Genomic DNA, 14,898 nt, shown 5'->3' on the forward strand with positions numbered 1-14,898 from the left:
TGGCTGAGGTGGAAACACAGCTATGGGGCTTCGGGGTAAGGCTCAGAATGTTGGCTCACCATGGTGTGACCACGAAAAGCATAATACGGCTTCTCTTTTGGTAGTAACTTTTTATAGGCTGTAATTGAAGTCTGCTATTGTTATGGGTTCATTTGCTATTCATTGTGATAGCATGAGCCTAATGAGCTCATCTGGTATTCGTGGCAGCGTCACTAGGTGTTCTCCTGCTGCATTTAAGCTATGTTGGTATTAAACTGCCACCAGCTGGTTTTCTGTCCTTAAAGGGAAAAAAAACCCAACCCAAACTACTGAATGTTTCTGAAAGAGCTTGTCTGTATCCTGAGGCCCAATTCTAGGTGCCAAATCTCCTTCTGTTCCCCAGCTGCTGTTTTTCTTCTATGGCTCACCTGGCCACGGAAACGTGCCTGGTCTTGCATTGCATTCTTTCAGCTGCATGTGGCATTGCAGTGCTGGATTGATTTGTGTGCCAAGGTACCCTTAATAAAGTCATTCTACTTGTGCCTGCATGTGTGCCTTCAAAGCATATGTTTCTTCTTGTTCCATGAAGTATGTCACACTATTAGCAACGGTAATGAGCAGCAGACACTTAACACGGTGCTAATGACATAAGGTCACATTCTCCATTATTCACAAGAATTTGGACAGCCACTGAGGATTCCTAAAACTACTTGAAGGCTGGACAGGTTTTTAAATGGTATAGTGTGTAAAAATTCATGTCAGGACTGCTTTAATATTGTTCTCTGTTCAGTATTCTGTGTAGAAATGTTTCAGTTGTTCATTCAGGGAACTTCAGCAGTTGCTGGTGTCCTAGATGGACCAGTCACGATGTATAACATGTGATGAGTAGTTGACACAAATAGTTTGTGAACAGCCTAGTAGGAAAATTGTTCTGGGTTTCCAAAATTACATATAAGGGGTGGTTGAAAATCACTCTTGCTTTGTGTACCATTTAATTATCAAAGCACAAGTTATCCTGTAACACAAATATGTAGTAATTGTGCCGCTACTCAGCACGATCTCAAAGTGATATTGTGTGCATGTTTGTGTTCAGTGTGGGAGTAAGATGAAATCAAGAGCAGGGTGTGAAGGTTCCAGATGGCCCTACTAAAGAAGGCAAGAGACCTGAAGAAATGGAGATCTGTGTAACTAATGCTGCCAAACAAAGTAGAGAACAAGGGCCTTGGTGAGTAGGGCAGGTTCCTGGGCTGTGTAGGTGTTTCACTGAAGAGGTGCAGAGCTAAATCTACAGCTTAGAAAGAGATAGTAGAGTGTTATGTTGACTGAACTGTAGGGTCTGGGGGGAAGGTCAGGCATGTGCTGCACAGAACAGTTCAGATCACCTTCTTATGAGAGGAAAACAGTAGGACAGAAATAGCAGTAGAAAATGAAGGAGGGAAAAGAAAAAAACCCCAAAACACCCGCACATAGGAAAGATCTTGCACTGGCCAAGTCACAATCCCTTGTCTTCTTCCCCATACAGATTGACACACTGGCAGCAGAATACCCAGCAGTGACTAATTACCTCTACATCACGTACAATGGGCAGGTAGGCACCTTCAGAAACAAGTCTCATTGCTGTCTGTTTTGATCTCTTTCCTCTATGCCACATTATTTCTGGAGATCTTGCAAATGTCTCTGTCTCTGTGGCAATTATTTTGGATGTTGTTACATATAGTCCCCTTACAGAAGGCCTGGAACTTTCTCCTGCTCAAATCCTGTTCTGGTGCATTTAGCATTAATGGCTCTGTGTTGTTAAGCTCCTGTCATATATCACCTGTACATGCACAGGTAGGTGCTGGGAATGCACAGCTCACGTTTCACTAATCTCATCCCAGCATTCATTTTTATGTGAATGTCCACAGCTCCTTATGGCTGCTCGAACAGCCACATCAGAGGTGCTCTGTCTCCTTCGGTTTGGGTGCAGCACCACTAATTCCAGGAGAGTTGCACTTGATTTACACTGCAGTAAATGAGATCAGACTTGAGCCCTGAAGGATCAGACGGTTGGATATGAGCTGAGCACCAGAAACTGTTTATTCTGAAAAGCATGGAGTTAAGGTGCTGTGGAGTAACATATCCTTATGCCTTTTTGCTCTCCCTTCTCAGGAACATGATGTAAAATTTGATGACTGTGGAGTGATGGTGTTGGGCTGTGGACCATATCACATAGGTAAATCTTTCTTACAACTCCTCTGTTCTCCTTGAACCCTCAAGCCGCCTTCAGATATTCTTGTGGTTCATTTGTTCCTCTTCTCATATGGTGACAAAACCCTCCAGAGTACAGTGCACAGGACATCAATTCCTAACACAAGGTTTGCCTTTTATACTTGCTTGGGGACTTCATTTCACACCCTGGAAAAAAACAGGAAAATTTTATTACTTTTCACTTAATACTTAGTTATAATTTCCACAAAGTTTTATGGAATTTTTTAATCTTATTTTTTTCATATGTTAAGGTCTTAAGAACCTGATAACTTGTATCAGGAGGATTTTGTTGTTCCTGCACCTGTCTTACATGTTTACTGCCATCTCATGATGGTGTTCTTACACACTATGCATTTTACAGCTGCAAATATAGGTGACTCTGAAAATATTTTGATCTTTTCAGCTGCTTTTGTATAAGCAATTCTCTGTATGCTATTTTTTCAGCCCACTCAGATCATTATATACAGCACAAGAGTTTCTTCATGGCTGTGAGTACTGGGTAGACAGACTGCTGAATTCTGTATATGATGACTTTCACTTTTTCTATTAATGGATCCCTTTAAATAGCTTGCAATTATTGACAAGAAAAAAATTGCTTGTTATTCAGAAATATTTCTGCTCTGCATCTTGCAAGAAGTGGTGATAGGTTTTGAAAGCTGAAATTGAAAACTGCATCCATTTGTTTTGCTTTGATGGAGAGGTCACATGCTGCACTCCCGTTGCTGTTTGTAGGACGTGTCTTTTTGAACTCAGTTTCCAGCATGAATGTTGAGATGGGTGAAATCAGGAGCAACACTCCATGATTATGCTTCTTTTTTGTGAATGCTTCTTCCAGTCAACGTGCTGTGTGGCATGGTTATAAAAGACACGAAAAAGATGTCAGTGTTCTTTCATAATTTAAATGAATGTATGTGAATCCATTTTGCACTGACCACCTAAAACTCCTCGTTGCTTAGATTAGCCATGCAGGTCTGGTCTTGGTCTCACCTGCTCTGTAGCTTTGATTAGATCAAGACCCTCTTTGAAAGAAGTTGCAATTAAATAGAGGCTGCTAAAGGAAACCATTAGTTGTACCTCTAAAAGAGTTTTTCCTAGGTGCAATAGCCAAGTTGATTTCTTTTTTTTTCCTCTCTGGTTATCCTTTTAAGGCAAGTAAGCAGAGTGCTCTTCCTCTACGCTTTCAGAGTTGTAATCAGAATTCAGTGGGATCAACTTAGCGTTCCCTGCCAGGTCAGAAAGGGCTAAATGATTTGAATGGAAGTTAAACATGTGACACTATTTTTCTTATTTCCTTGTGAAAACTGAGTTTTAGATTAAAAAAAACCAACCTTATGACTTTTATTTGAAAATATCCTGAAATATATTGCAGGAAATTCTTGAATATGTTGACAGTTTTGCAAAATAAAAATATTTAGGGGAAGTGTGAGGCCATTTCAACTCATGCTATATTCTGTGTTTAAAAAGAAAACTGTCCAAACTGGTGTATTCTTTTGAAGTTTCTTGTTAACTGATATGCCAGATAGAAACATGATGTGAATCAGTGCTATTACACATTCTTGAACTTCAGTCTTTGGCACACCTTTCCTGCACACATGAAGCCTCTCGCTCCCAGAAAGCCTGAGCTGCAGTCAGTGACTTGTGCTCCATGAGGTGTTGCTCAGGTATTCAAGAGCAATCCTTCCTCTTCACCTGCTGCCAGGAAGGGATCAACTGTCCTGAGAGGGGGTTTGTTTGTGTGAGTCAGCCCTGAAAGCAGTACGAATATATTCCATCACCTGCGTGGGTCAGCAGAGTGCTCTGTAAATTTTAAGGTGTGCACTTAGATTTTAATGGATTGAAACCTGAAAGTGAGTTCAAAAACATGCCTGTTTTGATGTAGTCATTATCTTCTGAGGAGCAGTGTCTGTCTATGTTACAACAGTCATTACTAGTAATACTATTTATTTTCTGTCTTCCCTTTTCCCGTGTTTGGACATGACCATTACTGGATGTGCTTGGAATACACTTACAAGTGTTCAGCTGTTTTCCCAGGTTGTCAACTGTCTGAAGCAGCCAGATGGGGGCTGCAGATGACCATTGTGTTCCAAAGTTGAGGTTTCTTATGCATATAAAATTACCTGAGTAATGGAAGTGGAATACAAAAAGTGAACAAGCACCTGGTGTCCCTTCTGGGAAACATCCAGTTTCAGATTTTATTTTCCTCTCTTTTCTGTGGGGCTTTAGCTGAGGCTTAGACATGTTTTGAGGTTCTTGTTTGATAGAAGTATGGAAACAACTTGTGTGCCTGTCAGTGAGTGACCTGTGCCAATATCTGTTTGTGACTAGGTGGTGGAGGCAGCAATTAAACACAGCCTGAATTTCCAATGTATGTTGTCACACAGTTATATATAAAAATAATATCAGTGGTTAATGATCATGTAATGCCTGTGAATGCAGCATGATGAGGTCAAGGTTTTCTTATAGACTGTAAGCATAACCATTTAATGCTGTTCTTTAATATGCATTGTTCTCTGTTTGTTACCCCTCTTGGATGTTTGAGCATAGAAATTTATAGGGCAGCAGCTGTTGGCACAAGTCTTGATTCCAGTGTTCCCTAAAGCCACAGCATTGCCCTAATCACAAGTGCTGCAGCTGTTCCAGGACTAATCACTAAGTCCTGGTGGTTGCCCAAGCTCGAGGTGATTCCCTCTGAGCCTCTTAGCTTTCGAGGTAGCCACAGTGCTTACGTAGGGTTCAGGATGGTAGGACGTGCTCGCCCCACAGTGTTGCCAATAGTCATTGTGGCTTTAAACTAAGGTAAAAGGATCACAGAGTTGCTCTGGAAGTGTTGTTCTACCAACCTGCCTTACCTAGAGTCAGTGCACAGGAAAGTCAAACCCACTGTGCTGTAATTTTTCTGTTGTTGGTTTAGCCATACTCTGCTCTTCTGGAAGGTAAAAACCATTTCAGTCTTCTGTTCTTTACACTACATCTGTAAAAATGCTTTGTGTTTCCTGGAGTAAACAGCACTGTCTTAAAACAACAGGAACTCAATTTGGTCAACTCTAAGCTTCTGCCTGTTTAATTTATTCTGGTTTAATTATTGGTTGGGAGGCAGCAATATCTGGATGGGCAGCAGGAACAGCCATGAGTGTTTATGAGTGCAGGATGACAGATGTGTAACAGGGGTCTGACACTCCTGAGCAGCTGAGCCAACTTGCCTCTTGTGTTTGGGGGTTCATGTTTGTGAATGATGGATTTCCGTGGGAGGAAAATTAGCTTTCTTGCTCTGAGCTGACAGGATGCAGTGCTGACTTTTTTCCTCTTCCTTTTCCTTTTTCACCTTGAGTGCTGAGAATGTCTCTTTGTGTTTTCTTCTCTACATCCTTTCTTTCCTTGCCCACTTTTCTGTTTCCTGGCAGGCAGCAGCGTGGAGTTTGATTGGTGTGCTGTTTCCAGTATCCGCACGCTGCGTCAGCTTGGCAACAGGACCGTCGTGGTGAATTGCAACCCGGAGACAGTAAGCACGGATTTTGATGAGTGTGACAGACTGTACTTTGAGGAGCTGTCATTGGAAAGGATCTTGGACATCTACCAGTATGAGGTAAAGAAAAACAGAAGCTCTATAAAAAGCCATGAAGCAACCTAAACTTTTCAAAATTCATGTCACTAGCTTGCTTTGGCAGAGCAGCTAGGGGCAAGGGGAGAGAGCTTGCTCACAAAAGCTCTTTGGTTTGGATCCCATTGTTGCATTTTACACATCGTTAACGTTCCTAGCAGACTGCTCAGTAATGAATGCCAAATAAATATTAAATTATTTTGCGAGATGCCATATTGTGCAGTATTTGCAAGCAGATTTAATTTGCTGCAGTCATTCGTTGCACAAATTGTTCTGTCCTTGTGGTGCTGGGCTTTAGTAGTTAAGCATACCCTTGAAGCACAAGTCCTCCACCTGAAGTGATAGAACATCATGCTAATGTGTGCTCAGGAACTCGCAGTCTTGGCCTTGCAGTACAGTGGCAATGTTGTGGATGTGGTCCAGCATACAGGCAGGCAGACCAGGAAGGGGCATTGGAATTGCCATCAAGCCAAAAACATATTGCAGCTGATCCAAATATTGCTCTGCTCTCTTAGGAGTTTTCAAGTGTTCCAAAGTGCTAATCTAAGAGATGGAGAAGAGTCCCAGACAAATTTGGTAATGAGAGTATATGTAATATAAACAGTTGGCCCCAATATGGAAAATGTCTAATCAGAACTCAAGTCTCAGTCTCGAGGCTTTGTTCTTCAGCCATTTGCAAAATACTGACTAGGACCATTTTTAGATTGCATGTTCATACTTTCTTATTTGTACATGTTGTTTTACTTCTTCTTTAAATTTTTGTAAAAACAGATTACTACTGGAAAACATAGATTTAGGATAGGCTGTCTGGACTCAGAGGCTGATTTTTGAATGCTTTAGGATTATGCATGAGGCTCAGCTCTGAAAGCATTGAACTCTTATTTACTTAACAGAACTGAACTCCACTTGGGGCGTGGAGCAAACTGGTGTGACAGTTTGTCAGACAAGTTACACTGATGAAACACAGCATCTAATTACTGCAGGACCAAAGAGGAGGTAGATACAGGTGATGAGGCAGCAACTGCTCATTTCAACATGGAGTGCTAGTAATTAGCAGGTTGGGTGAGAAAAATGTGTGAAAAGAATAATTCATATATATTAAAACTTGCATTATCCTACTTGTCATGGCAAGGCTTGGCAAGTTTGATGGGAGGTGATGCAGATCTCAAGGTCTAATAGCAGCATTCTGTGGTACTCAAACCTGAAGGGGTAGGACACTGTTGGCAATTCCCCCAGCTCAGCCAGCCATGCTCATAAACCGGGCTGTGCTTATGCATATGTTTTTAGCCTGTCCTGCTTGTAAACCAAAAAGTGATTGTGAGAGGACAGAGGGTAGGGAGGAGGCAACAGGAACTGAGGTGATGGGAATAAAAAGGGGGATAAGAGAGATGGTAAGAGTTTGCAGAGTTTTCTGCTACTGTGGCTTGGGTCTGAAAACAACCTATTTGATGTTTGCTCTGAGGGTGTTAAAGTCATCAGGGTCTCAGCCTAAACATCCAAAATCAGGGTTGTGCTGTTTAATAATTCTCAAGATAAATGGGAAATACTCAGCTGTTTAGAACACTTTTCTTCAGTAGCAACAAAAAGAAATGGTGTCATTATGTCTAATTTACAAGTAGGGAAACTGAGTATCTGAGGAACAGAGTAGCCTGCATAGAGTCGTGCAAAAGGACACGGGTAGACCTGGGGACAGAGCCCAGACTCCAGCACAATGTAGTGTAGGATGTATTATTTGTTATATGTAATTTCTTCTTAAAAAAGTGAGTGAGCCCAATGCTAATATCCTGTTAACAAAATGCTTCTTCAGGCAAATGCAGTTGGAAGTCAGTCTCTAAGGAAATGATCATTTTAAAATTAATCTGATTCTGAGCTCCTTCACCAATCCTGCAAGACAGCCATCTCTCCCAGCTTCATATATAAAGCATGAATAGTGCCCTGATTTCAGGCTGTTCTTTTAACCTCTCCTGCTCATTGGCCTCCCATGGTGTTCCAATAGGCAATAAACTGTGGCAAATACTTTGAAAAGTCCTGGATTGTTGGCAAACTGTAGGTAAAACCATCAGCAAACAATGGACACACCCCTGAGCCCTCAGTAGAGATGATTCACCAACTCCCTAAGTGTAGTTAGGATTAGCAGCAAAGTTTGGGCAACTGTTAAACTCAAATAAATAGGTGCACTGACTTGTCCCAGTTTTAGTGATCAGACAAATGAGGCTGCATTGAGAAGCGAGGTTACCAACAAGACTGAGGCAGCTGGAACCTGCCTACCGAGAGATGCTCACAGCTTCACACAGCCTTATCCCAGGGATATACTCAGCTGTCCCTCCTTTCTCTCTTTTGTGTCCTCTTTTACCTCCAGTTGACATTCACAGCTGCTCTGACTCACCAGAGACTGAGCTGTGCATTGGAGCAGAGTTTAATTTACTCTGAAAGTGCAAAGTTAGGTGGTAGTCTGTGAGGACAATAATGTAAAAAAAAAAATACAATCCCTTCCTTCAGATTTATTGGCTTTTTGTTTCCAGAGATGTTCCCTCTTTGTTTTAATATCTATCTGCTTGAGGGCCTCTACTGATTCTTTTTCAGTTTCTAAAATAATCCTGAAACAATTCATAAAACTAAAGGAGGCTCTTAGGTACAATTTTAATGGTCTAATTTGTTTTCAAACTCAGGGAAAAAGAAAGCCCAACTCTATTACTAATGACATAAAACCAACGTAGTAATAAAAAGAGTGATTTTTGTTATAAAGGGAAGAATAATTCCCTCTAGGCTTCTTTCACTAGATTATGTATTGCATATATTTTAAAGATATCTAATGGCAAGGATGTTATTCAATTTCTTTATAATTAAAATATGGCTGATGATAGAGTGATATGCAGTGGCATCTCTTTCTGTCTGCCCACATTCTCAGTGGAACAATCCTGTTCTCTGGCAGGACAGTGGCTGCTCTTTGGGCAGGAACATCCTTTGGGAAACAGCAGCAGAATTTTAAAGGAAGAAGTAAGCAGCAGCTAGGTTCAATTTATGGTTCTTTTTGAGTAAAAATGCGTATATGATTCTTTGCTATCTGCTTGAACAAGCCAATTCCTCTGTCTCCTTAGGGCTTGAGTCCCTAATGCCATCCTAACTTTGATGTGGGCAGTCTTTGAATTTTAGAGGCTCAGTAACTAGAATTGTTTTAAAGGAAGAAATAAGCAGCAGCTGAGGAGAAGCTGTTAGCTGGGACATTCACATTTCAGACATGTTGAGGATAGATTAACATGTTGGTTACCTTGGCAGCAAAGGTAGGCCAACTTGTTATCCAACAGGAACCCTTCCAAGCTGCAAGGAGGAGTTTGCTTATTCACTATCTGCTTCTCATAGGGGACCCCTGGTGGTCTAGTGGTTAGGATGCGGTGCTCTCACCACTGCGGCCCGGGTTCGATTCCTGGTCAGGGATACTCCCCCTGGGCAGATGGAGCTCATCAGCCCTGTAAGGCCATCCATCTATGAGAAGGTCACTCTAAACAAACCTACGTCCTGAGGACCTCACTGCCATTGTCCAAGCTCGCTTGGCCCCGGCAGATGAACCTTAGGATTAAAGGGTGGGCTCAGTTCAGCGCATGCTGTGTCTCACCTAAAAAATCCATTGCGCAGGCTTGAAAGGTAAAAGACCTTTCCCAAATCTTCGTTCACGAAGACTGGGCATACATCTGGTTCTCATCCATATGGGATGGTAAGGGGCCCAGGGACCAGAGAGAATTAGTCTGATTTGGATGGGTCTGGAAGCATTAAGGAACAGATTTCTCTTACAAGTTGGAGTTGGTGATCTCCAATGTCGTGAGACAGCCCTGTGTGGGCACAAAACAGCCTCTGTCCTTGCTCCACCCTCTGCTAATGAGGCATTTTTCACTGTCTGTCCTGAGCTCTCTCAGATGGTTGCTGTTGGCCAGCAGCAGCATGTCATCCCAGTAGTGACTGCGTGGGGAAAAGGAAAAAAAATCACCTCCAGCACTGCGTATTAGCCTGCTAAGCAAATAATACTCTTGTAGACTTTGGGATAATAAGTGCTGTTTAAATGCCAGACTTTTTTTAGTGGATTTTTATTATGGTAGGAAATTAACCACATCAAAGTTGAGTAGAGGTTGTACTAGCATTTATCATCTATTTTTTTCGCAGTCACTTGTAGTCCATCCTGCTCTCAGCTTACAGATTTGCCACTCCAAATCCCTTTAAATCCCTGATGAAGGAGTTCCTCTTGCAGAAAGGCCAGTGGGGCTGACCTCCTTCAGGAAAAACACACTTATTAATTAAAAGAACATTGTTCCTCCGTCTTTTAGAGCCAAACTGCAGATCACTTGATTTATGTTTTTCATTTGTTAGAAATGGGTAAAACTGTAAAACACATTTAGTTCAAAAGAGCCTTCACTGCAGCTGTACTGTGGGCCAGATCCTCCTTTGAGCAAAGTTTCGCCAGCTTTAATTTGGAAGTAAAGTGCCCATTATATAATTACCCTCAATTATTACACAGGCTAAACACAATTCATGTCCTCATAGCTGTTGCAGGTACTCTAAGGCCTTTTTTTGCTATTGAAAATATTCACATCTGACTAGATTGTATTTGAAAGCATTAGGAGTACTATGTAAAAAAAGAAGTCCGTATTTGCATCTGAAGAAGGATATGTGTTTGCAAGCAAACTCACTTGTGTTGTTAATTACTCTTTATTATTTCCTCAATTAAAATGTGATAGCTGCCTGGTGACGGACATGAAATGCTCCAATGTGTCTGGAGGATGCTGTGCCACTTGCCCTACCTCAACTGCCTCTGTAATTAAAGTGCTTACAAATAATCTGTGTGGAAATGAGCACATATGACAGTTTGCTGAAATACCTGTTACTGTCAAGGGCACTACAAGAAATGAGGAGCTAGTCGGGAATAAGGAGCATGGATTAAAATAAAGGGCTAAGTGTGTCCAGAGTAATCCACCATCACGTGCTGTCTGATGTGTTGGGCTCTGTTGAACTACACTCTGCTTAGCTTTGTTACACTCCTCAAAGACTGGCTTCTGGGGCTGGGAAAGGTGGTTTGCTTAATAAATAGCAGTGCTGGCAGAAAAAAACCCCATAAATTGCACTTGTTTGCCATTGCCTCTGTTCTGGATGTTACTGTCTTGCAACTGTAAATCTCTCCTTATAGTTTAAAGCCATTCCCCCTTGTCCTATCACTATCTGCCTGTGTAAAAAGTCATTCTCCCTTTTTCTTATAAGCTTCCTTTAAGTACTGGTGGTCGCAATAAGGTCTCCCTGGATCTTCTCTTCTCCAGGCTGAACAACCCCACCTCTACCAGCCTGTCTTTGTAGGAGAGGTGCTCCAGCCTCTGGTCATCCTTGTTGGCCCTATGATCTGTCTTTGTTCACAGCAACCTGAAAAAAACGTAATCTGAATATTGGATTCCTGTCTGTAACAGCTTTTACTATTGAGTTAACTTGGACATGACAGTGCTCCTTTCTGTCTGCCGGCAGGGATGCAGTGGCTGCATTATTTCTGTAGGAGGGCAGATTCCCAATAACTTGGCAGTGCCACTTCATCAGAGTGGAGTGAAGATCCTTGGTACAAATCCTCTGCAGATTGACCAGGCAGAAGATCGCTCCCTATTCTCAGCTGTTCTGGATGAGCTGCATGTGGCCCAGGCTCCCTGGAAGGCTGTGAACACACTGGTAAGTTGGTATGTGCATCTGGGAAATTATGAAGAAGCTGGGGGTTGGTAATGTGCATCTGCTCACTGGGACTGATACATTTCAAGATTATGAAGATGTTGAACAGTTTTTTACTGCCAGTGTTGAAGAACTTTTTGGTCCCTGTGAAGTGATGCTGTAGCAGCTCTGGGAGTGGGCAGAGACTGGAGGGGAAGTGTCTTTATATCACCTTTACACAACCTGGGGTATATACCCAGCAGAAGTTAGCACCGCCGTCAGGCGAGTCTAATCTGTCCTGCTGACCTTGAGAACTGCTCTAGCGGGTGGAGTTTGCAAAGGAATAGAGGTGTCTTGGCACTGCTTTTCTTTTCCTGGTGAGGCTCTATGGACAGGGAAGGTCTGAAGGTGTCAACTCGGGAACCAGGCTGCAGTCCCTGACTACTTCCCCCACCATCTTACTGGCTAGTTAAGTGCAAATGCAGTTAGTGTTGAAATTTTGGTATGACTTTAAAATATTTTCTTTTTCATAGCGTGTTTTCCTCCCTTTCTTTAGAGAGACGCAGTTGAATTTGCAAGCTCAGTGAGTTACCCGTGTTTGCTGAGGCCCTCCTATGTTCTGAGGTAAGGCTCAGCCATCAGAGCTCAGCAAGGGAGGGTATGAACTCCAAAGGCCTCTGAGACAAGGGAGAGTAATTTCAGGGAATGTGGAAAGCTCTATGCTAGGTGTACGTGGCATAAAGCTGCCCAGGGGACATCTGATCAAATCAATAAAGGAAGCCAACAGATCCAGTAAGTTCATCAGGCATAGATCAAAGGTAGAACATATTCTTAAGAATGTCTATTTAGCTGTACTGCCTTTTTTGAACAGTTAGACTTTCTGAGGGAGTTACACCAGTGTGTACACACAGAAAACTCACACATTCTGAATGATCAGTCTTCGAGGAGTTTCTTCATAGCTGGATGACTGGGCACAGAGAGGCAGTTTGCTGGGCACAGTTTACAAGTGAAAATAAACTGAAGACTGGGTCCTTTTCCGTATGAAGAAGACACATATCAAAATGAAGAGGCACAATATCAATTTTTGGGGGGAGGAGGGGCTAACACTCTTTTTATTCAAAAAGAAGGAAAGGAGAAGGATTTCTTATATCTTCAAACCTCAAGGAAATATCCTTTAGAAGAGACTCCTGAACGTGACTTTTCTGTCTCGTTTCTAAAGCTTGCAGTGGGGTTGCAAGCAAAGTTAGAAAACAGACTTCAGGTCAGGAGTATAAGTTAAAAACTGCTCCTGATGTAATTCTCCAGATTTTTAGGGAACACTTATTTTAGCTATTGTTTCCATTTGTATTGAATCCATGTTAAATATTTGCTAAAGGGTGTTTGTGCAGGTTAGGGGGACTTCAGGGAGAAAGGTAAATCTAATGGATGTAAAACTTGAGGAGCTAGAGAGTGAAAAGCCCTCACACAGTGCTCTGTCTGTCCTCTATTTGCAGAGCAGCAACAGGACCACAGCTAAACTTCTTCATCCTTTGAGCAGATATGACCTTTAATATTTGCCAGTTTCCTTGGAAAACTAAATGCATTTCTCCACCAGTTATGTACTGTGTGCACCAGCTCACATCCTCAGTGGTGCTACTGACATAGGTCCATAGATTTAATTGAACTCTATTGATTTACATCAGCTGAAGAGGTAGTCCAATAATATAATCACCAAGGTACTTGTTTCTGTTTATCTTAGACTAAAGTGACTGATTTTCTGGGATAGATCCTTCTTCCACTTTTCTCCGCAGCCTCTGTGTGGTGCCCATCAAAGCAAAGGGGAAGCTGTGCACCAGTGGTAGAAATAGCCAGTGTAACATCTTTTTTATAAGATTATTGTCCTTAGAAGGCACCTGAATCACTGTCTCTGGACCCATGTCCTCCCAGATCCCCCTCTCAGATACTACTGACAGCTACATCTCAAATGTAGCTTCCAGATAACAATGTCTGTATCTACTGTACCTCTCCCTTAAGGAATAAGACCTTAGGGAAAGAACACAGTGAAATGGCCAGAAAAAATCAGCCTGTTTTCGTCTGGATTTACATTGTCATAACCATCACCAGTGACCTGTGCATTCCTCACTTCATCTGTCACTGGGGAGAAACTGGGCTAAAGTGAGAAGTTTCTTTTTTAGCTGAGCTCACAGCTAACCTGCCCCGTGGGGAAAGTCTGGGCCTTAATGGAGCTGTCTGGCTGATGAGCCACCTCCCTCAGCTGAGGGGAAGGTTCAAAGGCTTGACTCAGGAAGGGGATTTGTCAGCAGTGCTAAGGCTACACAACCATAGTTCTTCACTTGATTCTCTGTTATGGTTCTGGAGGTCTCCTGTCTTCTCTGGGAAGTATAATGGAGGGTGATTAGGTACCGTCTCTGCCTCTCTTTCAATCAAGATGGGGTAAGTGGCTCAAGTCAGGAGCTTCCTTTGCTAGTCTCTGATTGGCAATCCTGTGCTGTGGCACCTAACGCTGATCACAATGGAAGCTGACCTGATTTCTTTTCTTTCCTGGTCTCACAGTGGGTCCTCAATGAATGTGGTATTCACTGAAGAGGAAATGAAGAATTTGTTAGCAGAAGCCACCAGAGTCTCTCAGGTACCAGTCTTCATGCTGCCACTGCTTTTTCTTTTTGTGCTTGCTCTATTTGTTTCTTCTCTACTGTGTTTTCCATCTCTTTGTTTCTTTATAGTGTCTTCCTCACTCTTTCCCTTCTTCGTTTGGGGAGGAGCCACTGAACTTGTAGTTTGACTCCTCAGTTTGTTCCCTAACAGGCTCCCTAGCATGGGATCCTGGGCAAGCATCCTTACTGACACCCCTGGGATGCCTGCATGGATCTAGGATGGCACTTGGCTGTTGTGCCCAGGCATCCATTTCTGACAAGTTAGTTATGTAAATAGATATAGGCTGGGACCTTCCTGCCCCAGCCAAGCTTGATAGTGGTGAGTTTTGCCAACTAGCATAGCACTGGTAGCATTTTTCTGAGTTGTTTGTCTGTTTTCTTTGAACAACTTAAAATTTCATCTTGACATCTCTTCTGAGGTTTTTTTCTTCTTTTTTTTTCCTTGTTTTGAATGGTCACTTTTCAGAACAGTCCTATGGTGTCATAAACAGTGCTGTCACAGGAATCTTGGAGTTAAAAATAAATCAGGGAGGAAGTCTGAAAACACAATGGCTATGGAAGCCAGATATATTACTGCTCATTAATCAGGTGATTAAATCTTGAACAGGAACAAAACCATGCAGTTTATAAGTATATGAGGCACATGATGGAAGTTTAGCTTTTCAGCAAGAAATGGTGGAATGAAAGGGAGATGCCTTGCAAAATAATAATATCCTGAAGGGTAGATTAGTGTGGTGGCAAGGAGACCAC

At 42.3% G+C, this 14,898-nt stretch overlaps 1 protein-coding gene across 9 annotated transcripts in view; it reads left to right on the forward strand.

Annotated features, from left to right (window-relative positions):
* Nucleotides 1-14,898, forward strand: part of CPS1 (carbamoyl-phosphate synthase 1) — a 330,044-nt gene that overhangs the window by 129,201 nt on the left and 185,945 nt on the right. For all 9 annotated transcript variants that reach the window (XR_003533439.1, XR_003533440.1, XM_027677999.1 and 6 more), the window contains 6 exons: nt 1,502-1,567; nt 2,128-2,191; nt 5,628-5,809; nt 11,324-11,518; nt 12,051-12,118; nt 14,048-14,123. Coding sequence is in view for 7 of the 9 variants with exons in the window: in XM_027677999.1 (XP_027533800.1) it covers nt 1,502-1,567; nt 2,128-2,191; nt 5,628-5,809; nt 11,324-11,518; nt 12,051-12,118; nt 14,048-14,123 (651 nt within the window). In the remaining 2 variants the exon portion in view is untranslated. The remainder of the gene's footprint in view (nt 1-1,501; nt 1,568-2,127; nt 2,192-5,627; nt 5,810-11,323; nt 11,519-12,050; nt 12,119-14,047; nt 14,124-14,898) is intronic.

The sequence above is a fragment of the Neopelma chrysocephalum genome, unplaced genomic scaffold, assembly GCF_003984885.1.
Source record: "Neopelma chrysocephalum unplaced genomic scaffold, ASM398488v2 Primary Assembly neopelma1_44, whole genome shotgun sequence".
NCBI lineage: Eukaryota > Metazoa > Chordata > Aves > Passeriformes > Pipridae > Neopelma > Neopelma chrysocephalum.